The sequence below is a fragment of the Fundulus heteroclitus genome, chromosome 1 (genome assembly GCF_011125445.2).
Source record: "Fundulus heteroclitus isolate FHET01 chromosome 1, MU-UCD_Fhet_4.1, whole genome shotgun sequence".
NCBI lineage: Eukaryota > Metazoa > Chordata > Actinopteri > Cyprinodontiformes > Fundulidae > Fundulus > Fundulus heteroclitus.
In genome coordinates, this window is record NC_046361.1 from 2,827,972 (window position 1) to 2,855,962 (window position 27,991).

Consider the following 27,991-nt stretch of genomic DNA (forward strand, 5'->3'; position numbering starts at 1 on the left):
ACAATTACTAGAAAGATTCTTATATGAGCTGGCATGCATTAAGGACTGAATAAGGATCCTATAAGATAAAATAGTAAAATGAAATTGCCATAATCGCTGTTACTGCCTATATTTCTTTCTTTTTCTTCTTTATAGTAAATGTCAAAGATTTCTAGAGGGTAGTTTTAAATTATCAGCTCACAGTTTCAGTCGTTAATTTCTCATGCATGCAACAAAACAAAATTACATTTCAGTCCATGAATCCCCTTTATAGAATATGTATGTAACCTTCTAAGGTTTAATTTGAGTAACACAAGAATTAATATAATTTAATATTCAAAAAGCTTATGGAAATTTTCCATCTGCCTATAACTAAAAGGAATAGTTTATTTATATCTCCGCAGCGGGAAAAATGCAAATATACTTGGAGGAAAGTCACTCAGTACAGGAAGACAACAACTTTTGGTCAAAACAATGGGGGGGGGGGGGGGTGATTTTTGTAATCGCACCTCAAAATTAGCAGTGGTTGTCCATCTGTTAACATACTTTTTCAGAAAAAGGACAATTATGGGCACTGGATGATCCTCACTATCTGTTTGGATAATGCAACATTTATTTTGTTGAATATATATGGCTATAAAAACTTAGGTCAAAACAAGCTACTTCTTGTTCTATGATTGTAACAAAGGCTGATTGGCTTTCATCAATTAACTCTGAATCCTCTTTTCGGTCGCTCAGCAAAGACGTGAACCAATATTTTCTAATCAGTTCAGAGTGATAGATCTCCAGTTATCTAAAAAAGTTAATCTTTATTAGGCTTTAGAATTAAGATGAGGATCCCGTTTCATTGTATAGAGAGATTACCTGTTCAAATGCAGTCTAAAACGGCTTGGGACAACATCTCTAATATCTTCCCAAAGAACTTATAAAATTCTATATTTAACCCATCTAAGCTGGGCGACTTCCCAGAGGACATCTTCAAAATAGCCTGGTCTAATGCGACCATTTTCCTCTATGAACGTTTTTTTAAATCAGCATCGATTACTTTATTAAATTTCATTATATCGTTTAGAAAAACAAGACAAGCTGCTTCAGACTAATTGGATTTATATAAATATCGGGTCTTCTGTCGAAGGGAGAGGTGGAAACATTTCACTGCAATCAGGCCTGCAAGGTCAATGACGTAAACAACCAGTTTTCATATTCAACTCGTCATCACTTTATTGTTTTGTCATTGTACATTTAGACAATTTGTAAAAGGAACAAAAAAAAAGTTTTAAAAAAACAAAAACAAACATTGCTCTAACTCAGTGGTCCTCAATTGGGGTCCTGGAGGGCAGGTGTCCTGCAGCTTTTAGATGCGTCTCAGGTCCAGCACACCCGAGTCAAATGGCTCAGTAGTCAGAAGTCCTGCTGATGGCCTCATTATTTGATTCAGGCGAGCTGAAGCAGAGTAACAAAAGTTGCAGGACGCTGACCCTCGAGGACCGGACTTGAGGACCGCTGCTCTAAGTCATCAAGAGCGTCATGCTTTTGGCTAAAACAATGACAGCAATCATTACAGAGCGCCACAAACAGCCAAATGTAACAAATACAAAGCTCTTATTTACACTGGAAACCCTGGTCCATGCGTCTGTTCACACACAGGACTCAGGCCTCCTGAGTCTGTTTAAAAAAAAAATCTCTCCTGGCGTGTGCGCCGCAGCAGCAGGAGAGGCGGCTCTCTGCCTTCAGGCAGAAAGCAACGAGGACTCCGAAGGTTTGAGAAGGTTCCATAGCCAGAAGAAGGAAATTAAATCAATAAGAGTTCACCAAGCTGCAGAAAACTGATCCAGGCTCTACTTGCTCCCTTCTAGGAACTTGTTTGCACTCAAACATACAGTTGGGTGGTGTGATATTAATGAGGACCAACAAACTAGTTTTCCTCCAAAGATCTGTACTCTATGCAAGTCCCCCCCACCCCCACCCAATCCAACCCAAAAACAAAACAAGTACAGCATTTGATTTGAATCTCAAAACGTACGAGGCAAATGTTACTGCCTTATTTGTTTAGGGGCTCGGACAGGTTTACCCGCTCTGCGACATGCAGTCCGTCAGCCCGACTCTGCTGAGAAGCCCGAGTCAGATTTCAGGAAGTTAGAAAACAAAACTCGCTAAAAGTTTTTCAAAGAGGAAGCTGCCGTTAAGAGAGGTGATTTGTCTCAGCGGTACAGAACGTCGGCGCTTCAGTGCGTTTCTAATGACTGAATGATGATTCAGTCTTCTTCAACCCCAAAGCCTCGTCTTAGATTTATAGGATTAGAGCAGATTTGAAACACTAAATTATTCTAAGGAGTTATATTTCCTGTAACAACGTGCTGAAAATTAAAAGGTTGTTACTTCTGGACAGAACCTTGCCATCAGTCAACTTCCTCCTCTGGTTTGTGCCCATTGAGCAAAGATGTACACATCTCCATGCTTTTGCTACTATAAAACACTATGGATCATCTTTGGGGAGCCCTTTACTTAACCAATTTTCTGATATCCTAAAATAATAATATTTAATATATCACAGAGGAAAATGCAACTTGACATGAGATGTTCGATCTGTAAAATCAGCTGATAGAGCAACTGTGACTGTACAGGTTTAAGAGCATTGGGTTACAGCCAAAAGCCATTTTCACACACGTAGCGCCATCCTGAGCTCTAGAGACGTCATGCAGGCACAGAACATTTTAAACTGCTCCAAACCTCAAGGCTTTCCAGCCACATTCCAACCAAGCCTTCTGGAAGATTGTGGAACAAGACCCGGATGACAGAAGTTACGTTTCAGAAGAATTTATCTGACATAACGTGTCAACAGAAGCTGGATTTGCATCCCCTGATGTGTTTTTAAGTCAGAGAATGTTCAGCAGAAATGTGTGAAAACGGCCCAGAGAACATTTCCAGGCATGGCCACTAATACAGCACTGGTTCTTAGGCAAAAAGTACACAAACTCTAGATTTCAACTTTATGGTTTACTGTGATTTCTTTCAAACAAACACGGTCCTTTGATATTAGCTTCAAATGTTACACTCTTTCCATTACTGCATAGTTCTGTGGGCTCTGCTAAGGCTACACTGCTGCCGCTGTAAAAGATACATGTGTAAGTTCTGCAAACAGTTTCTCCCCCACGCCGTCTGCTCCAACTGGGTCCATGCCGGCGATGATGCTCTTCAGTCCAAATGTTTTATTTCAGTCAGATCAGGAGATGTTCTGCAATATTTAGAATAAACGGGCCAGTATGCTGAGATCCATTGTTTTTGGCAGAACGTTATTGTTGTAACTTGGTTTCAACTGAACACAGAAACTGAAGTAAAAAAGTAATAGAATATTTAATTGATCCTCTTCTTGTATTACAATGTAAAAGAGCCCAGCATAATTCCCATCGGTTAAACAAACACCACAACCCGGATCCATAAAGTCTCTGAACTGAAACCAAAGTGCCCTCTGACAGCAGAATCAGTGACGATAAGATGCCGTTACTGTGAGGAAATCACAGGAAAATAGCATCTCAGGAGACAATTAAAAGAAAAACAAAGTCCCATATCAATCTTATGATGGCCAAAACGAAAACTTTAAGTTAGAAATAAATTGAAAAAGGAAAAAAAGTGACAAAATAATTGTCTAACAAGCTTTGGCCCGCAGTGTTTGTGTGCAGGGAGAGGCGACGGGAGACATAAATTGTCCCAGCAGAGGAGGACTTCCTCTCAGTCTGTCCTGACACGGAGGAAGGAAGGAAATGGAGCTGCTGTTTTGCTGTTGTTCCACCATGTGGCCAGCAGATGGGGCTGTGCATCACAATAAACCACTGGTCCTGTACACAAGTCAGTGCTTGTTGGACAAAAAGATAAAAAAAAACAAAAAAATTGAATGTGAGAAAAAATAAAGCAAAAACTAGAAGAATAGCAGCGGCGCCGAGGAATCAGTCGATCTTGACTGCAGCGTAGATTTTCCTGATGAACATGTAGGCGGCGTAAAAACCGATCGTGCCTGTTAGCAGCCAGAAGGACAACACCATCAGGGTGGTGTAACCAAAGTACAACAGGGAGGGGATGAACTCCACGATGTCCAGCTGGGGAGAAATCAGACAGAGAGGAAGTCAGAAAGGATTCATTCACAGTAAAACCTGCTTCATTTCCACCATCATCATCACAGCTCTTCACCTAGAAACACATTTACACAACACCCAATGGTTCAATGGCGCTGTGTGAGTGCTGCAGGTGAGTCCCTGTAAAGCTGTAAGAGCAACATGCGTAGCAGACGGATGTCAGGTTACAGGGAATGTGCAGAGAGGTTTAGCTGTTCTTAGCTACAGGTCTGTTGCTGTTTTCTCTGTCAAACAGCTTCTTTTCCTCTGCTAACGTTACGCTGGTGGAGGCGGCTCTAACAATCAAGGAATAAACGGTTTTTGATGTCGTTACTTAAATGACAGCTTCTCACAAAATCCAAACATGTACTCTAGTCCTGGTGGACTAAAAGCAGACGAGTCCCCGCTGATCGAGCCGTTTGGTTCAGAAAACAGCAACAAAGTTCTAGATGTTTAATGGTCACTAGCTGGACCACGAATGTTTTCAGTCGTTTTAAATTCCTGAAATGAGTCTGACTAGTTGTTAGCCTTCCACCTCTGAGGATGTCTTTCCTCTTCTACAAACTCACTGACAACATCTGTCTGGACGCGGGAAGGGAGCGTTTACTGATAACTTTACAAAACTTCAAACTTCCCTTTAATGTCAGATGACATTTAAGTTTAAAGTAGTTTGATTATATGAAAAGCTGCACACAGCTCTGCTGTTTTGACGATGGAAACGTGAATAAAATACAGTAAAGCAAAAAATTATTCATAGCCCTGGTACATATAGGTTCAAAATCATTTCCGTTAAACCAAGAAATTAGCTTTTGAAAAGAAAAACATATTTATTCACAAATAAATGAAGATACCTTTGTCAATAATCTATGAACAAATCTTTATTGGCATTCCAGTAATCAACCCCTTGGTATAATTACTGAGCAGCTTTCTGCATGTTTCCAGTTCTATTTTCATGATTTCTCTTTGTGGATGAGCTTTGAGGCTGGAAGGCCTCCATGCCATCACCCTAATCTTTAGATGCTTCCACAATGTCTCCAGTCAGGACTCTGGCTGGACCTCTACATGACATTTACCTTACTTCCAGTAAGAGCTGGACAGTAGACAGGGTGTCCCCCTCTATATTATAGGCCTGGTGGGCCACCTGGGTTTACTTGCTAAAACTACTCATCATCGTTCATCCCAGTGAACTAGAGACTACAGTCTAATTTAAAGACAGCTCTCGTCTACAGTTGAGTTTCTTCTGGTTGTTACCTTGTTGACAAAGTAGAAGACGGCGTAAATAAGGACATAGAAAGCAGAGCCTCCAGACACCAGGAAGGTTCTCCACCACCATCGATAGTCCTGAGGAAGACAGAGATGGCACATCATGTTTGTTCATGGGACCAAAGACAAGTTGGTCTATTACTGCATGAAACATGTTCTGATATGATGAAGAATATTCAGCAAAGAAAGCCCCATAGGAGACTAAGCCCATTTAGTGTCTATAATTCACCCTTTAAAACTGCAGTGTTACTATAAAATTCTTCAATAAAACTATTAATAAGGGGACATATTATGCTTCTCAGTTCTTCCTTTTCCTTTGGCCAGAGTTCCTCGTTAATTTCCCCCCACTTCCCCCCTTTTTACCCCCGTTCTGAGGTGCATCTGACAGCAACTCGTTCTGGTGCCGTCTCTTTAAATCTAAAGGAGGCACTTCACACCGCCCCCTCCAGGTCATAGAGGGTCTGTCCCAGTTCAGAAAGGCCTTCTCTCTCGGCGTGGTGAGCCTCGGCCGCCCGCTGAGCTGGAAGCTGACAAAGTGAGCCGCTGCGGTCCAATCACATCCAAGCGTTTTTACAAGCAAGCAATATGTCAACAAACCAATCAGATATTCCGGTTTAACGTAGCTAATTCTCACCTAAAAACTTTTTAAAAGTTACTTTTATGTCACAGAAAGCGTAATAAAACTTTATTCACATCTTTTTTCTCTCCTCCACCATTGCTGTTTCCGATTATTAGGATTAGCAATGAAGGATACAACAGACCGAACCTTCAAATTGGGGAAAAGAACACATTTGTCGGCCGCATTTGAAGGATTTGTGAATTGGGACAGCCTACAAATAACCTCCTTCAAAGGATGCAGCCCCTGAATTGGGACAGACGCAGAGCGTTCTAATTCCACCAGTCAGACATTTTGTATTATGCTGGGGGACAGTGTAAAGAAAACTGACTTTTTTTTTTTTTTTTTTTTTACTTTTACACTTGTAGCTTCGGCATCCTTCAGCTTGGACAACAAAATTTCTAAAAATAAAAATAGCGGATTTGAGAAATTGGTAAGCTGGAAAGCCATGGCCTTGTTTAGCAGCTCTGCAGCAAATACTGTGACGTAATTGTTTGAAAAATGTAATATAGAAAACTGAACAACTTGAAAACTATGACTCAAACACAATTCAAAGATTTCTGGACAGAAAGCTTTAAATTTTTTTCTGCATTCCTAGAGACTCCAAGTAACAGCAAAATGTATTTAAGGGCTAAAAAAGTGGATTTTGCATGTCTCCTTTATTCATTTATTTATACATACATACAACAGTCACTTTATTAGAGGCAACTGTTCAATCGGTTGTCACATTAAAGGGCGAAAGAGCCAATGACACGGCAGCAACTCAAAGCCTTTAGACATCTAGAATTAGAAAAGACGTCTTGCTGAAGCTCGAGCTCAACATCAGAGTGAGGAAGAACGGAGATTTAGGAGACTGAACATGGCGTAGGTGTTGGCAGGTGTTTTAGCTGCCTGGGTAGGTGGTGATGGACCAAATGATGACTGGATTATGACGTTTATTCTGGGAGTTCTGAACTGCTTTAAGTCAGACGTAAAAGGAGGTTGCCCCCTGATGCTATTCACCAGCATGTATGTAAAGCATGATGAGCAGATCCCTGGTCTATGATGAGCACTCCTGTGTGCTTCCATCCAGTCTGGAAGGCCTTACCTCTGCACACAGCTGGAAATAAACCATCACAATGCTGATCTGGGAGCAGGACACCACCAGGATGATGAAAACCAGGAACAGAAAGCCAAAGAGGTAATAAAACTGATTCTCCCAGATGGCCTGTAGGTGGCGACACACACACACATGATGAGGATGTTAGAGGGTGGAGCTCCAACCATCGCCTTCCTATCTTAATGTAGGAAGAACTTCCTTACAACTGATGAAATGATCTATCTGAGACCCGCTGTGACTTACACTGAAAATAAAGAAGAGTTCAATGAACATGGCACCAAACGGTAAGATCCCAGCCATGAGGATTCTGGGAGGTGGAGAAGGAAAAGCATGCCTTCAGTTCACAAGTCCAAACACACTGGTAATCTTTAAATATGAGCAAAGGACGTGAATTTGGACCAAACTTACCCTACGAACTTGTTCATGTACCAGCGCTGCTCTGGGACCTGTCGGGGAATCTGGTTGGTGCGCACCGGGTTATCATACGGCTGTTTGCGGAAGCCAAAGTAATAACCCAGGTAGACCAAAGGCATGGAGATGCCGAACCACATGCACAGCAGGGCCAGCATGGTGGTGAAGGGAACCTGCAACACACCACAGGAGGAGACAAAGAGAATGTTAAGAAGCATCAATAAGAACATGAGATGAGTGGAACCCTCCCCTATAGCCACGGACTGGTTCTTTTGGACTGAACCTCAGAATAATCGCTCTCCCACATCTACATATCTCAGAACTATTCTATTACTAAACTACATTTAGTAAGCGCACATAGCCTTGAGAAGGTGAAAGTAAAGATCTCTGTTCTTGTCGCAATATAAAGAATGGCATCTTTCTCAATTCCACAACTCTTCTGATTAGTTTGAATTTAATGATCACATTAAAGGGATTACAGTGAAGTCTTGGTTTTCATCTGGTGAAGTGTTACCTGCTTGCATGGACCCCTGATATGAAGGCTTTTAAACCTGTGACCTGTGTTTAAGGTTCTAAGAAAGGAAGTGGTCTTTGGTTGCCCTGTTCTCTTCCCTTTTGGCCAAGAGAACTTAGTGTGTATGTAACCACGTGCCGTCATCATCCAGCCTCAGAAGGGTTGCCAGATCTTGCAAGAACCAGCAATGAATCTATGTATATAATGTTTTCAAGTTTCCCTAAGTCAGCTGTTGTGAGAAGCCGGTTCAGGACGTTTGCATTTGAACAGAATCAGACGCCTGGGTTACATGATCTAACACCACGGGAGGTTAGATCATGTAAGTGGAGGGATAGCGAATAGTACCAAGCAGGGGCTCAGTCCCACACTCACAACGTTGCAAGAGTGTTAAATATTTGTCTCCAGTACGTAATTAAAATGATTCTCTTTGTGAGATCACTAAAAGTCATTGTTGGCATTATGAACTTCTTAGATCAGACGAGCATGAAAACTGCAACATGTGATCTAGTCAGACCTGGACTGAAATATTCTACGCTGATAATATTTCATACAGGAAACATGGAGGTTTAGCAGTGATAACTTCTGACTTGTGTCATTTCTGGTTGTATTTAGACGACTGAACTCACCGCTCCTGACGAGTGTTCGCCCCAAATGAAACAGTTGAGAACGAAGCAGATTCCAAACACCACGCCAGGATACAAAGTGGCCGTCTAGAAGAGAAGCACATTCAGTACAGACATGATTCTCAGTTCCTTCCAGTAGGTCTCATGCTTACAGATCACTAAACTAAGCTGTGTTTCCATTCACTAGTCACTACGCTTTAGACAGAGGACTCTGCAGTAGCTGGATATAGAGTCATAACCAACAAATCAGAACAGCTGTTCCAGTGAGGCTCATTTTTCTGATTAAAATTACTGTTTGAAAATAACTTTTAATCAGCTATTAACACTTTTTTATCAAGCCTCCATTTCTGTATTAAAAATGTTTTAACTGGTCTGATGATGTTGTAATCTTAAATGTCGCGTTTTTATCAGCAGAAAATCTTAATCAAAATCGAATACGACTAGATGCTGGTGCACTTTGTTAGCTGTGAGTGAAGCAGGGCTTCATCAAAGGCGGTTAATATTCAGTTAGATAAAGCAGATCAATAATAATGGCAGCAGGACACACAGGAAGGCTGTCCATGCCTAAAGTCCAGACGACGGACTCAGAAAGGTCTCCAGAAAATGTGATGACAAATCTGAGCTTTCTGTCTCCAACTTATACAAACTTGGCTTTTACTATGATCTAATCTTCCACTAATTATGTTACGATTGAGAACATGTTAAATATGTCAGAACAAACCTATTTTAATATCACAGGTGTATGTAAATACAAATAAAAACCTGCATTATACCCATTTTAAACCTTAACACAGCTTCAACATGCTTGGCGGTCAGATCTGACTGTCAAACATGGCTGCAGGGCAGAGTCTTGTAAGATTGTAGCGTGTTTAGCATGTTCTAATCAAGCGATTTACAGTTGAAAATGAGAAAATGGCTGTGAAACGCCTGTTGAGCTGTCCACGTTGGTGTTCTGCCTCAGACTGCAACGCGCTGTGGTCTACGTTAAGCAGAATAGTGAACTCCTTGTGCAGTTTTATCGCAGCATGTGATCAGTTTCTAGTGCGCTACGCTTCATACCAGCAGGAGACAGATTTCCTAGAGAAAGGGTCGATCAATTGAACGCAGGGCAGACAATTTTTTTTTTAAAACACCAAGGACTGACTCACACAAAATGCTCCTTTCCTCCACCGATGGCCCTTTAGCGTGCGGTACAGTCTGCCAGCAAAAAAACCTCCAAATACACTAAAGGAAAAACATGTCTGCTGTTAAAATGTCCCTGTTTCCATTTCTGTGAGGATTTAAAGCAACTATTGTGGCCCTTACCCCATAAACATGAAGAGGAAACAGGAAGTAGTCATCAAGGCTCCTCTGCTAGATGGGGACAACATGCCCAACATGGCAACAACTGCAACATATAAACAAGAGTTAGCTGAGGAAAGGTCCACCTGCGTCTTTTATGGTGAGGATCTGAGGCAAAACGAGATAAAAAACTAAAACTAATGAGCATAAAGGGAACAGGGTAAAATGGCAAAGCAGGTTAGATAAAAGAAATGAGCTAAATAAGTACCAGCATGCCCTACATAGCTGCAGTTAACTGTGTTTATTTATACAACGAGATGATCAAAAACATCTGAGGAAGTCAAAGGCTACAGGGAAGGAAGAACATTGGTGCCAAATGGTCCGTTAGCTCACTTGGGATAAACAAATAATAAAAAGGTCTTTGTCTTTCTTATTAGGGTTCATAGCAAGCAGAGTTGACATAATTAATATCCAGCAGCTAATTAATTCCATACAGCAGATCACGGCCAAAAGCCCCGAGACCAACAGAAATATTGTTTTTCCCCACAAAGTTTGGTGTCTTTTCCTCAAAGGTTTCTACGATATACTTAGATTCAATAATAAACACTTCATAAACCCTAAAGGCCAAATCCAGTTTGTCCAACCACTAATATTTATAAAGTTGAGCTTTATTTTCAAGGCTTCTGCTGTTTGGCCTGGCTCACTGGATCCCAGCTTCTGGGTCAAATCCTGGCTGATTCCCACCTGCTGTGTGACGACTGATCACCACCATGGGATTAAGATCTGGAGTCTTTTCGTTATGGAAGGAAAATTTACATGTTTTGTTCTGTGAAGCTTTCATATTGCTGCATTGTGTCATAAAAAAAATAATTGTTCATCAACAGTTTGCTCCCAGATTGTTGGGAAAAGCTGATGGAAGATGTGTGGATTGCATATTTAATTCACCGCAGTGTTTTAGACAACACTGTGAATAAGCCCACTTCCTTAGGGAAAACAACTTGAGCCCAGTTCTCGCCATTCTTGGGGAATCTCAGTCTGTTTCTGGATGCGTGTCTTTGCTGTCTTTCTACTACGAGGCCAGCTTCCAGTCTGTTGTGTTGTTTCTTAGATATTAAACATCATAAATAAGCATGCTGACCACATATAACATCTATTTAAGCTCATTTTAAATCACGAAGAATAAGAATTTATGTAAATTGAAAGGACTTGTCAAGAGCGAGAAAAGAGCCAAACTCACAGATGACGATGAGGATCATGCAGAAAAGCTGGATCCCTGAGCCCAGCAGAGAGCTGAGGATCATGGGGTACTGAGGCGGTCTGAAGACATCGCCGTGGACATTCTTCCATCCCGACTCCTCCATGGTGTCCTCCTGGTTAGAAAGGAGAAAGGCCTGCTTAAGGGTTCCGATTATGTGAGCGCCATGAACAAGAGGCCGACTTCAGCAGGCCTTAGGAACAACAAATATCTTAACTCTAAGTCAAAGTAACTTCAAAGACAAAAACATTTCCTTGAATACAAACTCTCTTTGATCAGTTTTGTAATTTCTTACAATGTCGTCCTCCCTGTTGTAGTTAGCAATGTCCTTCCGCAAGGTTCTAATGATGATCATACTCAGAATCCCTGAAAGACAAAACGCAGAGAAGGAGAAAGGTTTACATGCTGTTAGAAAGACACTTTCTGCACAGCAATTTAGAATTATAAATATGTTGAACTATACATAAGTTGTGCTAGAGATAAGGAGCGTGCACGTGTGCCCAGGCCTTCTCCATTTTAGCACAGTCTGGATACATTAGGACAACTCTTGGAAAATGCCTAGACATAACCACAGAAAACTGGTCCACAAGACTCTAAATTTAACCCTCTCATAGAAAAGACTTTTCTCTGTTGGATCTTTTATTTTTTCAGCCAGGACCTTCTTACATCATGCAGCAGCCGCATGATGAACAAAAAAATGCATAATGTCTGTGTTCCAACTTCAATAACTAAAAACTGATTACCAGGATGGCTCAGTTAAAGCATTTAAAGGGTTACCTCTACAAAGACCAGCATTTAACTAACTTTGGGAATGTCTCAGAGTTTAGCCTGTTTGCAAATTCTGTTATCCGGGTCATCGCAACAGCAAAGGCATCTTTTTTATTTGGCATTTTGGGGCTGAAAGTTAAGAGGTTTTAAGATAGGAGATGTGGCAGTTAATATAAATAAAAACTGGCTAACTAAAAAATACAGAGACAAATTTATCGTGTCACCTATATTAATAGTCTTTTTAGAATAACTGATTTGTCACCTAAGGGAACTTGTTAAACTAAAGAAATTACTGAATGAACCAGCCAGCTTATTCTTAGGAAAAGCCAAAGGAGCCTCCGTTGGTCCCGAGTTCCCTGGATTGAGAAGGGAGAGAGGAATACAATACAACTTGTTTTTTTAACTTTTAAAAAAGATGTACAGTTAAAATAGAAAAAGACTACAGTGAACACAAACTGATCTGTTTCTAAAGATGAAAGTTAAATTGATGGACAAATACATCACTTTTAATGCAACATAATTTTTCTACATGATACAAGGAAATGTAAAAAAGTTATTCATGTAGATGTTAATCAATTTATGGAAAAACAAACTAAAATTGATGAGTTAGATGAGGCCATTTTGAAGATGTCCTCTGGGAAACAGAATTCTATAGGTTATTTTGGAAAGAGATGAGGGATGTTTTTCCAAGCTTTTTTAGGATGCATCTTGGCAGGTCATCTCTTCAACACAATGAAACAAGGTAAAAGGACCAGGCAGGGCGCAGAGGCGTGTAACCGCTGACAGGGGGCGGTAGACATCAACAGTCTGGGTGTGTATGGTTGATCTTCCTGTGTTTCTCTGTGTTGCTCTGTGATGGACTGGTGACCTGATCTGAGGGTATGAAAACTTCTACCAGGCACTGCAGAAAACATACGTTTGCCTAAGGTTTCAATTAAATGAGAACATGAAATAATAACCAGATGTGGTTCAGTTGATTGAAGACATCCTGCAGAGGGAAACAGTCAGTTTCTGCTTATTTAAAGGTATTCCAGACGTACCGGACAGGAAGAAGACAACCACCACAGAGTTGACGATGGAGAACCAGTGAATTTGGACGTCGCTCATGGTCAGGTACGTATCCCAGCGAGACGCCCACTTCACCTCGCTCTCCTGTGTAAAAAAAGAAAAGCTGGTCAGTGACTACAATTGACAAAAACAAATGTAAACTTGAAGAATAGAAGGTTTAGCTGCCAACCTTGTCTACTATTAAAAAGGTAATCAACACTGTAACACAAAACAACGTATTGAAATTGTAAATCTTATGCATGGATGTCCAAACTTTTTAATGCGGGCCGAAATAGTCAAGTCAAAAGTACCCAGGGGCCATAAAAAAATAAATAATAAATAAATTCTATAATGTAATTTTTTTTTTTTAACCAGCTCTACAAACTCTGATCATTTGAATTTAACAATTTTGTCAGATTGTCAGTAGGAAAGGGACATGTAAATCATTGTAGAACTAGAATTTTAAAGAAGCTTTTGCTCATTTGCCATATTGAAAGATGGTCATCCAGTTTGCAAATCATTTTGGGCTCGACTGAAAAAAAAAAAAAAAAAAAGTGAATTCCTTTTGGTAAACAATAAGAACAGGATTTGGGTCAGTATTGCTTTGAAAACATTTGCAATATTTAGACAGTTGTAATAAATGATTTCAAAGCAGAAATCTGGTCAATCTGGTAGTAAAATGTTGTTTCACTTGAGGAATTTCCCTTAGTAGATATTCAGTCATATCTACTTCAACTTCACAGGTGCCAATAATGGTGAGCAGCACTGTAGAAGCTACATCTGACCGGGCATTCTGGTTAGTTGTGACAGCATCTTGGGGGGTAGATTGGTTGAGCTACTGCTGTCAACAACTTCATCTTACAGATAATATAGCTTGCCCAGTCTCTCAGTCTAACCCTGCTTCTCTCCTAGACATAGCTATTACCTGAACTTTTACTGCAACTAACTGGATGTGCTCTCTTTTATCTTCTTGACCGTTAAACTGGCACAGAGATTATCTGCTTAGCTGCGTTTCTTTCCTAGTCATAGCCACCTATAGAGGTAGTCTGCCACTGCCCTTTTCCAACATATAAAGATCATTGCTTCAGCGTTTGTTGTGTCTCTGCTCTGTCTTCTCTAACCCCCAGTAAATCGAGGCAGATGGTCATTCACACAGAGCCTGGTTTTGGTTCTGCTGGAGGTTCTCCTCCCTGTTAAAGGGGAGTTTTCCTCTCCACCGTCGCTTCATGCATGCTCAGTATGAGGGATTGCTGCAAAGCCATCAACAATGAAGATGACTGTCCACTGTGGCTCTACGCTCTTTCGTGAGGGAATGCCGCAAATTAGGGATGCAAGTTATTGATTAATGGGTTAATCTAAAGTTGTTTGATCTTATCAATCGACTAACGACTGATTGGTAAGTGGCCATTTTGTGTAAAACCTTAGTTTTCTCTTGCCATAACATTGAGAGCTAATTTTGTTTTACAATATGCAGAATTTTAAAAGAAGCACGTCATTATACTTTAACAGTTTATTGCACCACCTGTATTAAATACTGACTGAATAAACAAAAATTGTAGTTTTCTCACATACTATTAAACTTGGACATATTCATAAAATATAACAAAACAGGAACCCATTAAGTTACTGAATAGAAACAAATAAGTTGAATAGAACAGATGAAACACAAACAATCCTCTTTCAGCATCATATCTTTTTCGATCATGGTACAATTTTTTTTTGCATAATGCCCTGAGCTTTTCTGTCATCACATCCTGGTCTTCTGAGCACATCAGTGAGTTTTGGTTGAGAAACTGACGCTGCTCAGCAACGCAGGCCGGCTGAATGGGAGTTATTTAGCTGACAACTTAGGGAGCTTGATGAGCGTTTATATTTAAAAACAGAACTGCCTAAACATAATTTTGCATCCTCAAACAGTGCAAAAATAATCCCACATCAGAATACGTTTGGACTGCTTCATGTTGCTCAGCCATTACTTTTTTCTCTTACTAGGTCTGTCTCCACTTTAGAAAGACCGGCAGCGCCCTCTGCTGGATGGAGGGCATACAACACCGAAAGATGTTCTAAGTGGAGGTTATCATTTAATGGGATGGAACAAACTTTAATCTAATTAACCATTAATAAACAATTAATTGTCGGTCAATTATTTGATTGCCTCCTTCAACTCAATGACTCAATGTAATCTGCTGGATTCTCTTAGACAGAAAACTTTTTCACCTTGGTTGAATTGACTTTGTAAAGTGCCTTAAGTTGACTTGTCGTGAATTGCCACTATATAAATTAAATTGAAAAGTTTTAAAACTACCTTTACGGGTTTGGTTTTTACTTTGCCTTACTTCATCAGATATGGGTAAATGGTTTACAAACAGGTCTGACTTTTGTTAGAAAGTGTTTTATTTTGCCCACCTTCCAGGTGACAGAATAGGTGAACAGAATCTCGTTATCTTTTGCCGGGTCAATCTCTTGTGGGGCGGAACCACTGGCTTCAGGCAAAGTGCAGCTTTTCTCTGTATCAACAGCCTTCAGATCTAAAAATGAAAAACAAATTCAAAGCAACAGGTGACTTTCCTTTTCACACCAATTGTTAGCATTAACCTCAAGCTTGACACGTCACCAAGGCCAAAGCTTTTTGTAAACTGGTGTGGATACAAACCTTCCACTTTGACACTCTGGGGTACAACCTCAAAACGCACCACTCTGTAGTTGTGAGTCTCTCCCTCTTCTACTTTCTCCTTGTGAAAGTACAGGATAAAGGACAAGTGGTTGTGTAGGTAAAACTGTAGGAAAAAAAAAGAAAAACGATTTGATTAGTGGTGCTCCACCCCGGCTTCTGTTTCATGTTACTAAGAACTGGAAATCCTGATGAGGAAATATGATACGTTTTTTTCCAACAGTGGGCTTTGATGCTAAACTATACCTAGAAGAGATTTACTGTTGGGTGCAGTTAGATGTTTCAGTTGTACTTACCCGAGTGTGTTTAAGTTACTGAGTACACTCACTCCTTAGATGGTGGTGGCCCGTATATAGGAATGCCACAGCAAACATGAAAACTCTTGAGCCAATTTACCCAAAATGGCTGCCAGCTTCTTATCTTTAAATGACAAATATTTTGATTGACTGCATATACATATGATCTCTCTCAAAAAGAAAAAAAAAATCTAGTTGTGCAATCAGCCATGTGGGATAAATCAGACTGAGTTGAAAGCAACATGAGAAATGAAACTTTTACAGGGCACCAAGGAACCGCCCCTCACAGCAGGGGGGCACTGTGTATAAAGCCCCTGCTTACGCTACAATTGGTCTCTTTTTGCCGGCTGCTTTAAGCAGCATAGGGGGATCTTCTTCTGTGGAGGATCTGACTGGAGTTCGGAGACCCGCCACATATGCAGGCTACGTGCATCCGTGCCCTTTTCCAACATCCGAATGCCATGGAAACGGTCTGCTTGTTTTCTCCACTGTTGCAGGAAAGCTGAGTCAAGACGGCGTGGCGCAGAGCGGTCTCCTTTGGCTAAGCTCAGCTAAAAGCTAATCTGAAGTTGCTTGCTGCAACCTGTGCAGGCCAGCACAGAAAACCTCAAGACATAACCACGCCAGGAAGGCCATGCAGAGTACCCTGTGCAGACCAGGTTTCACGAGGAGTCTCCTTTATCTCGCTCGCCACCCCGGGCTGAAAAAACAACTTCATCTGCTCAAACTGCTTGCAACTGGATGCTCAAAGTCAACCGAACAGACACAAAGGCTGACGTTTGGCAGGGAAAATTTAAAATGCTTTAATTTCAAAATGTTTTTACCGTTTTGTTTTAAGGTTTAATTGAGTAAAAAGACCTAGCGCTCATAGCCCCCTAGCATTCTTTGCTGATGTAGTTTGAGTGTGTTTTAACGGTTATAACAAACTTTATCTCTATAAGGGTTTTATATATCGATTGGGATATTAATGTCTTGGTTTTCCGGTTGGCTCATTGCTACCAAACAGAGCTTAAAAGTCTTTTTAAATTACCACCAAACGCCCGCTAGCATAGCACTAGTTAGCCCCTCTTAATAGCTTACTGCTACACAGAGTAAACGTAACTACGGTTCATTTTAAACATATTGTTTGTTTTCGTCTCGCTCCACCATTGTTTCGACAGTGCTACGAGTGTAATTACAGCATTAATAGGAAGCATTAATGTTGATTTAATGGTGTTTCGTGTAATTTTAAAAAGTCTTATAGTCATTCCCAAAGGTAAGAATAAAAATAAAAGCCAACTATTCAATGAGAAGGTGTCCAATTTTTGACAGATAGTGTAATTTTTTTTCTTTTCAATTATATCCTCATATAGCAGCATTCCCAGCATCAGTTTGTTCCTGATGAAAATATCGCAAGATTTCTCTCGTCCTCCCGTTTAGTGAGGGATAAGGCAACAGCTACTTCTAAAAACTGTAAAATCTACCTTGTTGTTGTCAACGAAGCCAAGTCTGTAGCCATGTTCAAACTGGACATCTTTATCTGCCACCTTCTTCTGCTCTTCATCCCCTGCAGCTTCTCTGTTGGGGTAAAACTCCAACCTCGTGGCAACTGGAAGGTTGTCTGCAATACTGAAATAACACATTAAAAACCTCAGTTAATTTTCCGTTGAATGGTAAAAATTTACTTTTAATTACCACAGATACACTGCATAGATGCAAGAAAAAGAAAAATAATCCAACTGCATACAAGTTTAATGTCAGAAGTTTCAAAAGTGGCCCCTCAATTATACATGTATAAATTAAAATAAATATTTGGGCTGAGACTTTATTTTAACTCAACTGCACATAAGTCAAGCTTTTGTTACTTTGTTTTTTCTAAATGGACATTAGACAGTAAATGAGGCGAAGGACTGCTCACAGATGAACGTAATACTCCTCCTGGATTCGTTCAGCCATCAGTTTACTCTCCTCCATGCTGAGCTTCTTCTTGCCACAAACCAGCTCACATTTCTTGTCCTCAGTCATCTTTACATCGTAAAATGTATTCACAATACGATCTCCACGCAAGACCTCACCTATACAATAAAAGCATAAGTATAAAAAGATGTTAGAAAAAAAACAAAAAAAAAAACCCCAAAAAAGACCTGAATGAGTACATTTAAATATTTAACCATCTGAAAATGCCATTTACAAGAAAACATAAGACAGGAAACAAAAATGCTACAGTAAACTTCAGTAAATCTGTTTATAATAACCCTTACTGCCGAATCACTTGAATGCCACTGTAATTAAACTAATTAAATCAGTTGTGCTGTAACAAAGACATCTAAATGTTGAAAAAAAGAAAATTAACATCTGATTGAAATACTTTTAGCATTGTGAGCATAGATAAGCTCCCCTCTGCCCCAGTGAAGCACATTCTGCATTTAGTCTGCATCAGTCTATAGAAAAATAAGTGATCCAGCCCACACTTTACATCTGTATTTCCTTTAGAGCAATTCATGCAGCTGGAATATTTAGCACTCCAGAAGCGTCAACTGTTTAAGCTTCACCTGCGCTGCTGGATGTCTGATCCTCAACCTTTTCTATTGAGGTTTTTCAATAAATTTATTTTGAAAAACTGCCAAAGTTCTGGTAATAACCAAACATGTTACAACAAGATTTTAACCTGGTCTAAATTCTGTTTCAATGCAGGTATCGAAAACTGTTCACTTTGGAACTGTTATTGTCCCACTTGTCATCTTTATATAGCACACAAAAACTGCTCAAATAAAATATTATCAATTTAACGATTCAGTGCTTAGACATACACACAAATCCATCTGAGTCACAGAAAAACACTTTATTACTTTAAACATGAACATACCAGACATTAAGAAACAAGAGAAAAAATAAATCAAAATTCCTGCCGTAATCTGCCGCCCACTTACCCAAGTTTTCAGCCTTGTATAAAACAGAGGCAGGCTTACAGAAAGGCAGGGAATAGTATTCGTATGGAAGCTGTGTCCGGGAGCTGGTCAGCTTCACCGCCTGAAAAACACATCTGATTTAGACAACATTGGTAACATGTAAAACCACACAGACAACTTGGTCTGCAGCAAACAGGAAACACCTCAAACTAACACAAGCTCTACGTCCTAAATATCAACTGAGGTAATGACTGCTGAATACATTAAATGATAGTTTGTTTTTTCTTTTTTAACTTATGTAGAAATTTCAAATAATCACATTTTATTATGTTTGGGGAGAGATTAGGGTAAAAAAAAATAGTTTCTACATCAAAAAAGCAAGTCACCTCTAAGCTCGTTTCTCCATTATTCGAAAGATGAGAAGGCCAAAGTTAAAATGTTGCTGCTAGTATTTCAACCTTTTTTTTTATTATTATTTGTGAATGTAGAAACAGCAGTTTCTGTGCTTTTGGTGACATTCAATCCTGCAGATTGTTTCTATTATGTCTCATTTCTACTTACAGTTGTGTTTTACAAAAGAGATTTCAACATTTTCTGTTCTAGATCTGATTATTTGAAGATCCACTAATTCACCCAATTACATTAATAGTTACATAACATAACCAAAAAACACACACAATGCATTCATAACAATGATAAAGACAAGTTTAACATAATACACCCTATTCCACCCGCTCGGCTCCATTCTATTCTACTCCTATTGGTATGAATAAATTAAAAAAAAAAGCACAGCTTCTCTCTGCCTGCGCTGGGACTGCAATGGTGGTGGGGACAGAAGCGGAGAGTGGAGACGAGACTGATCTGTCTGCTCCAAAGTTTGCCTCGTGGAATTAAAATTTAGAGCTTCATGAGCAGGCTTTTACCTCACCCGTGGCGAGGATGAGGAGTTTATTTTTTTTTAAAGGTGCATAGCCACGATGCTCGACTTTTTTTTTTTTTTATGTATACGTCAATAGCGCACTCTGGTTGCATACAAAGTTTTTATGAAAGATTATCACGTTCTGATGGTGTATTAGTTGTTAATTTGGTGTTTTACGCATTGTTTTTGCTGAATTTGTTAGTAAATAAAGCCTTTCGTTTTTATTTGGGATTTTAACAGAAGTACCTACTGCAAATGCACAGCAGGGATTAAAACAAGGAAGTGGCTAACGGCTATTAGCATCTCCCAGCGAAACAATTTAGAAAAGTCCAAGATCCAGTGAAAAAAAAAAAAATGCAAAAAATATATGATTCCAAGAGGGAAAACACTGGAATGTCGCTGGGAATACAGAATGAACGTTGGTGTTCGGACGCTGAACCTGCCGAGGCTCAGCTGTGACCGCAGAGTTGATTGACGTGACTAAATGTTCTGCTATGAGGCTGTTCACGTTTTTGTAGATCTGTGTATTTAATTAATAACAGTTGGTCTTTGATCTGACTGAGCTGCCGCTTTATTGTGAGGCATTGCAGAGGGTCAGGCTCGGTCTGGAATTATTTACAATTGATTTAGAAATTAAGCAAACCGGCATTATGATAGTTCTGTGATACGCTCACTAGATGTCGCCACGTCTGTTTAGATTTGTTAAACGCGCCCGAGAGCAAATAATTTTTCAGCTCATAAAAGGATCAAAACACTGTCAAAAATGGTGTATATAACCTTATTTTATTGTGATCAAATGGTTTTTGGTATTTTTTTATAAGCATATTATGTGGCTATACAGTCCAAAACTGCTGCAAAATAATTTTTATCGGTTATAAGATATACACGCTGCACAGATTAGGCTATTCCTTCGCTTTCTCTATTGCTGTGGAAGAAAAGCAACCACTGGGGCTTTTGAGTTCTAATGGGAAAACGGCCTTATCTTCAGTTGTACAATTAATAAATTGGATCATTATTGTTTAATAAAACACTGTTTATACAGCTCCAAAGAAATAAATGAGGCGATTTAAGATCAATTTAATTTTTTTCTTTGAACTTTGTAAAAGCTCCCTACCAGATTAAACAAAACAGTGTTATGCAATTTGAAACCAGACCTGAATGTTTTGAAAACCTGTCTTTCTAACCCTAATATCAGTCTTACCTTAATTTCCACTTGATCACCCGCATGGAAGTCCTGAGGAGCAACTCCAGGAACGTAGAAGGACTGGACCACAGGAAACAAGGCCAACAGCAGCAAGGCCCCCCACGTCTCCTGCAACATCCATCATTAACCATTAAACAATCTGATGTTCAGGCTTGTTATAAGAAAAGGCAAAGCCAAACTAACTTTGCACACTTAAGGGTCTCTAGTAGATTAGACATTTCACAACAACAAGCTGATCATTTCAAGTTCATTTCAATTGCTTCAAACATGCTTGACTGGGGTGGGGTGGAAGCAACAATGTAAAAACGTACAGGAGAAAGAAAGGCTGTATACCTTTGAAACATATTATGAAGAGTTAGGTTACCAAAAAAAGCTGGAGAATGTGTTTATTCAAATAGCAGGAGCGAGAGTCAAGCCTGCAGTGACATCTGCTAGTTCTTTCAGGCTGAGAGACACGAAAGCGCCACTGCTGCATGGCTGTAGTTCCCTCATTCTGCAATAAGATGGGCTGGGAGATAACAGCTTCCATCAGAAAGGACGGACATGCTTGAGCTTATCAGCAGCACACCGGACATAAACAAGAAGATCGTTTTTAGATGGACAAGGAACCTTTATTCCTCTGGAGGAAACAATGTTTAGCAATTGTTTCCAAACCATTTTGTTGCATCAACTAATGAAACAAAGAAAAAAAGTGTTTTTCCTTGGTGTTAAAAATCCACTTGTCTCCATCACACTTAAGAGTTCACATATGCCTGTTTTGTTGGGGAAGGATTTTTCCACAGATCTGCTGCATTAGACCATTTTAATAATGTGTTGGTGATTAAAACTGTTCTACAAAATGAACCAGAGATCCTCTGATGTAATTCATTCATTAAGTCTTTTGACTCCAGGACCAGAGCCAGCAACACTTGGTTCCACTCGTTACCTTTTGTTATATGAAAATAGAATCAAACCCTGACAGTTCGGTTCACTAATAACTTAAAAAGAGTGATTCTGAATGTGGCAACATTTTTGTCAAATACCTGGTTAGAACTACTTATAAACAGCAGTCAGATTATACATGAATATCAAGGTATTAAAATGAGAAGTCAGCAAAGAAAAAAAACCGTGGCTGTTTCTTAAGACTGTACAGAGATGGCCATGTCACCGTATGGACCCAGAAGAGAGTAAGACAGGAAAAACACGTTCTCCTAAAGCAAAACCTGAGCTACTGCCTGCTAAAAATCTCCTCACATATAACACCGCTGGCTTTTTAAAACAAATGTGAAAACAAAATGGCTCGACTCACAGCGATGAAGAGAAATTGTAAATGAATCTGCTTCTTAGTTTGCCTAAATATCTTATCGACACATAAAATGAATGCGCTGTCGCGGTACCATCCAAATGCAGTATAGTACTGTTTTAAATTAAATTAGTACCGGTATACCGAACAACCCTAAAAGAGAGACAGAAAGATGTAGAAATAAGAGAAAGGTTAAGAGAGACAGAGATGTCTGCTTGTATAAAGGTGTATTCTGTGAGATTAATGGAAAGCTAAGTGGAAGAAAGAGCCACCGCCACCATGACTAAATCTCTGGGGAAACACTGTAATGGCAGTTTTATTTAACTTTAATGTCTAACTAGAGCGACAGAGAGCATATTTGGAAAGGAATAATTCACTCATCGGTATTGTTGATGCTGGGAATATTGGCTTATTAACGAGAAAAAGCTTAACTGAAAACGAGTTAATATCCCCCGCTTTTTACACTATAAACTTAGTTTAAAAATTTTGTCAACATTAAGCAATATTAAAAGCATAAAGGTCGAAAGATTTTTTTTAAACATTTTTACACTAAAAAAAAAACTATCTACTTTGATAGAAATATTAAAAATAAACTAAGTCAGTTAAATGGTTATTACCCCAGTTTCACAGCAAGGCATAACCAGAGGTGGGCAGAATAGCCAAAAAGAATTGTACTCAGGTAAGAGCAGCACTACTTCAACATATTTTTACTCAAGTAAGAGTAAAAAAGTATTCAGTATGAATATAAAGTTATGTGCAAATTCTGGTATATTAAAGACAAAAATGAAAAAAAAAATATATATAAAAACAATTACTAAATACATTCAGGCAGAAGAAACTTTTCTAAATCCTTTTTTCAGCATTAAACTTGAAAGCAATATTTACAGCAGTTAACGTATTACCGTATGTTGGAACAGTGAAAAGTACTTCAAATGACAATATCTGCTATTTACTATTTAAATCCTCCATGGCCCATCTTCAGTCTGTGTACAATGCTATTAGTTTAGAGCTTATATCCCTCACATTTTAGATATAACATCGTACCAATATTGTGTCCACGCAATTCTTTGTGTTTGGGAAATTGTACAAGCTGAATGAATTGCAGATTATCCCAATTTAAGCATCACAGCATCTCTCCCTGTTATCTAACTGAAAACAAACTTCGAAATATATGCATACAAATAAGTAAAGAGGATAAAAATACAAGCTGTTGGCTGACGCAGTTTTAGACTGAAGGTGTCAGTTTCAACTTTTGGTTAATTTAATCAACAGATTAAAAATATGTGAAAATTGGACGATTCCAAATGACTGATTATTGGTACAGTGCCTTACAAAAGTAGACACATGGGTCGCAGACTGAACACAGTGACATTCTTGAGTAGAACCTGTCTGTCTGTGATTAGAGAAGTTGCTAAAGCAAAACCTGACTGGTTTCAGGGGAAACATTTTAATGTGTTGGAATGGCCTAGTCAAAGTCTGGACCTTGTGTGGTTAGACTTTAAGATCTTTGTTCATACGTGAAAGTCGTCCAGCATGAAAGGCAGTGTAGCCTTGAGGAATGGACAGAACTCCCACCTGTAAGAGGTGGCGAGCTCAGAGAGACTACAAAGACTGACCTTAGGGGGGGTGAACAGTGATGCACACTAAGGTTTTCTGCTGTTTTGCCATAATAAAAATAATACATCTCCAAAATTGCAAATCAAATGGTGCAAAAGCTCAATCAATTCTAATTCCAGTTGGTGTGGCAACAAAAAAGGAAAAATGGAAAGGGGTTGATTACTTTTGCAAGGCACCGTATCAGAACTTCAGACTCGAGGTAAACTTAGTGTCTTAAGCCAAGTTAAAAATCTGTAATTTAAAAAGATAAACAACACCACCCAGGCAACATCAAACACAACAAACAGAATGTCGGCAGAAATTCTACCAAATCATCCCTGTGTCTGTAGCCTTTTTTCTCTAACATTGTTACATCACTAACTGGTAGGTAATGATAAGGCAGGGCTCAGCAACCTTTGCACTTCAAAGGACCATTGCTGTCCTCCTACATCAAATTTCTCTCTAGCTGGAAAACCTACACAGCTTTTTGAGAGAAACAAAATAAAGAAAAAAGTTGATCAAGTTTTTTTTTTTTTTTAAATACCAATGTCGTTACGCAGCTACAAGCTTAGACTGATGGAGAACAGACTTTTTCTCACCCAGCCATCTTTACTGTCCCAACTCTCTGTTGATGCATTCTTAGCGATTATTCCTTTCATGGACATTACATTCCCTTTTTTCTTCCCCTAAAAACAACACCTGACCCAGAACTGACATCTTAGCCCTTTCTTAATGTCCTTTCAGCCACTAAGCAGTGGAGGAAGATGGTCCTTCATGCTGAGCCTGGTTCTGCTGGAGATCTCCTCATGTTACAAGGGAGTGGTTGTTCTACACTGTTGCCCGGTGCAAGCTCAGAATGAAGGATTGCAGTGAAGGAAAGATTAGACAAGATACCATCTGCTGCATCACTTTTGCTGCCTCTGTTTTATTAGAACTGGAAAGTACAAGATCAAATCGAACTGTGTAGGTTGTGTCCCCCATGATTCCCTGTTATAGGCTACCAATCAGTTTAGGGTGTACCCTTCCTCTCGCCCTAATGGTGCGTTGACGTCGAACGCCATTCCAGCAAATTTTCTGTGTGATTCACAAGCTTTTGCTCGCTTGACATTTTCCCTACAATTTGCATGGCCAACGTGGTCATCGCTTCACTCTCCTCACCGCGTCGTCAAATAGGAAGAGCTTCCATCTGCTTGGTGGTTTCAACTGAACAGAGCACACAGGGATTTTAACAAGCGGGTCCCGGTGCTGTATTTAATGTGGAAAGCCCAATAACAGAGCCGGCGTCCCTGCAGGTCCACCGGATGCTCCAGAGATGCTCCCAGTTCAGGGATGTCAGTCCAGGAGCCACAGCTGGATCACGGTCGCTTCCGTCTGATCGGGACCCAAAAGCGTTACCCTGCTTCAGGGACGGGTCACCTGACAAACAGAGGTAAGGCGAGGAGGCGCTCTGGACCGGAGCGGCGGAGAGAGGAGCGAGAGGCGGGCCGGGACCAGCCCCGGGACTACAAGAGGAGGACGAATGATTTAGTCCTTGTAAGGGCTAAATTAAAGCGGCTTTTTTCAAAGCCACCCACAAATCTCTAGAGCATTCCTTACTTCATCCCATGTCAACATAAATATTTTTATCTTCCATTTAAATAATAAAAAAAAAAAAAGTTTCTGCTGCCGTCCCTTCACCCAATGTCACAATCAGACGTAAACTGACAGAAAAGTTTTTGAACTCTATGGAAATTAACCCTAACTTCGCTCTGTTCACCTCACTAGAAATGAGTCCTTGGCATCGCTTTGCTCCTAAATGCGCCTCTACATTGGGACAGCATGTAAATCACTCGCTCCGGTCGCATCATTCGCATTTGGTGTGAACACTCCTTAACTGACTGTTAGAAATAAAAAAAATAAATAAAAAATAAAAACACAAACAAAGCAATGAATAAACTGCATGGCTGAATTTGAATCAAAGCGCTTTATACTAAACTTCCTCCAGGTGACCTAAACTGAAATTCAGATAACTAGCTATTTATTTATTTGTTATCTGGGACTCATGAAGAACAACTAGTTCATAAAAAGTTTGAAATCATCTTTTTTTCTTTTCTTTTGTTATCCTTTGAACGCTATAATGGGGGGAAAAAACGCTGTAACCCTTGTTCATCATCTGTTTGTTTGTTTGTGTACTCGTAGTCAGAGTGGCTAAAAACAAATTCCACAGTATCTTTGAATCTTAAAATAAAAATGAGTCTGGTATTACTTGGCCTGAAACTTGACTGAAGACTAACTTAGTTGTGGATAGGTAAAAAAATATAATGGGATGGGACCTTCTGGGACTGCATAAAAACAGTTTCACCACACTATAGTTCCCTGATACTGTACAAAAATGCAATATAGTGCAATTAAGAGAAGAAAAAATGATTCTAGTAAATCTAATCAACCTTTGTAGATAGGACAAAAAACGTTATATCGTCTAAATCCCACAAAGGGGCATAATTTATGGCTGTTTTTATCTAAAGTTACATGAATAATAAAACTCAATACCTGTACACTGAGGATTTTTTTTATCCTTAAACCTGAATTCCCAGGCACGTTACACAACCCCGGTCACTGACCAACAGGATAAGATGGGCATCGACTTTAGATTGCCTCTCAGTTCCTCCCCACACACATCTCAGCATATTAAAAAGCACGACTGTAAATGCTGGTTTACTTCAGTTTAATTGTTATATGTGATCCTTGTTATTTCTTAACGTCACAAACTTTAAGCAGCAACTGCATCCGCAATAACAGGTCATTATGATGGGGTGGATGTGGAACAACAATTTCTGAGACAAACGGTGCCAACAGAGTTGAATGGCAGCTGTTTTATTTTGGTTTCTGAGAGAATACTGTTGAACTAAATGCTCCTCTGTCAAGCTAACACCTCTCAGTCAAAACAAGCAGACTCCAGCTGACGCTTCCAGACGTCAGTGTTGAAGCTAACTGGAAATGTTCTGCTTTATCTCAGCTCTGCAGGCATGGCAGCCCTCAAACTGCCCAGCCAGGGGTCTCTAGTCCGCGTATCCGCTCAGTCTCATCATTCAAACTAACAGTAAGAATCCCTGCAACAGCCACAGCTCAGTCACAACCAAGCTAGCTAACGTTAGCAGGCTAACTTGGTTAGCACCATTGCCAGCACTCAAACAATTAAGTCCAGTGAATGTGGGTTTACGTTAAGATGCTGTACACCGGCTCAGATCACTTGCTCTGTCATGGTCACCTCGCTGGTTCTTGCTTATTTTAGGAGCAGAGGGTATGCGACACTAAGACAGAGGAAAGGGTTCATTTTGCCACTTACCTTAGCCTCGGCCGCCATTTTGAATACGTGTCATTAGTGACGTTCCGGAAGTTAACTACTGCGCTCCTTCTTTCTGTATATATGTAATGTGAGTGAGTGTGTGTGTGTTTTATATATATATATATATATATATATACTTAGTATATATATATATATATATATATATAGATATATAGTATATATATATAAACATATATATATATACATATAAAGACTATATATATATATAATATATATATATATATACTTAAAGATATATCTCTATAATCATATATATATATATATATATAGATCAATATATGATATATAGATAATATATATTATCTCTAGAATATATATATAACATATATACTATATATATATATATCCTATATAATATATATATAAATATATATATATACATTATTATATATATTAAAATTTATATATATAGATAGATATAGATCTATAGATCAGACTAGATAGCTAGATAGATCGATAGACTAGCTCGATAGATGATTAGATAGATAGATGATCGCTGTGAGATGACATCGCAGTCTTGTAACAAATAAACGGGACCTACTGTTGGGGCCAGTTTTTGGTACCTTTAAGTTGGACAAAAATTAGATTTCGAAATGTGTGCTGCCTACATTTGCTTAAATTCATTATTTTTATTCCAGTTGTTTTGATTTATTTTTTTTATGAGCAACTAGCCATACAGTACTTGAGCAGCCTTTGTACCAAACATATACCATCTTATAACCCTGCTCTAGTAATTGATTAATTAGTCTTACCTGAGTATGCCTATATATTTTGGCTACTCAATCCCCACCTGTGTGCTCCACATGCTCCAGCTATATATAAGC

The 27,991-nt window shown here is 39.3% G+C and overlaps 1 protein-coding gene across 1 annotated transcript; it reads right to left on the minus strand.

Moving 5' to 3' along the window:
• Positions 1-1,174: 1,174 nt before the first annotated feature.
• tm9sf4 (transmembrane 9 superfamily protein member 4) lies at positions 1,175-27,213 on the minus strand. The gene is made up of 18 exons (XM_036146961.1): positions 27,147-27,213; positions 20,941-21,051; positions 18,842-18,941; positions 17,830-17,986; positions 17,396-17,540; positions 15,619-15,742; positions 15,372-15,493; positions 12,959-13,070; positions 11,446-11,516; positions 11,133-11,265; positions 9,920-10,001; positions 9,763-9,838; positions 8,618-8,701; positions 7,475-7,650; positions 7,310-7,373; positions 7,055-7,174; positions 5,340-5,429; positions 1,175-4,073 (listed from the first exon to the last, which is right to left on the minus strand). The coding sequence occupies exons 1-18, from the start codon at positions 27,162-27,164 to the stop codon at positions 3,924-3,926; spliced, it is 1,935 nt and encodes a 644-aa protein (XP_036002854.1). The 5' UTR covers positions 27,165-27,213; the 3' UTR covers positions 1,175-3,923.
• Between the last annotated feature and the right edge of the window lie 778 nt (positions 27,214-27,991).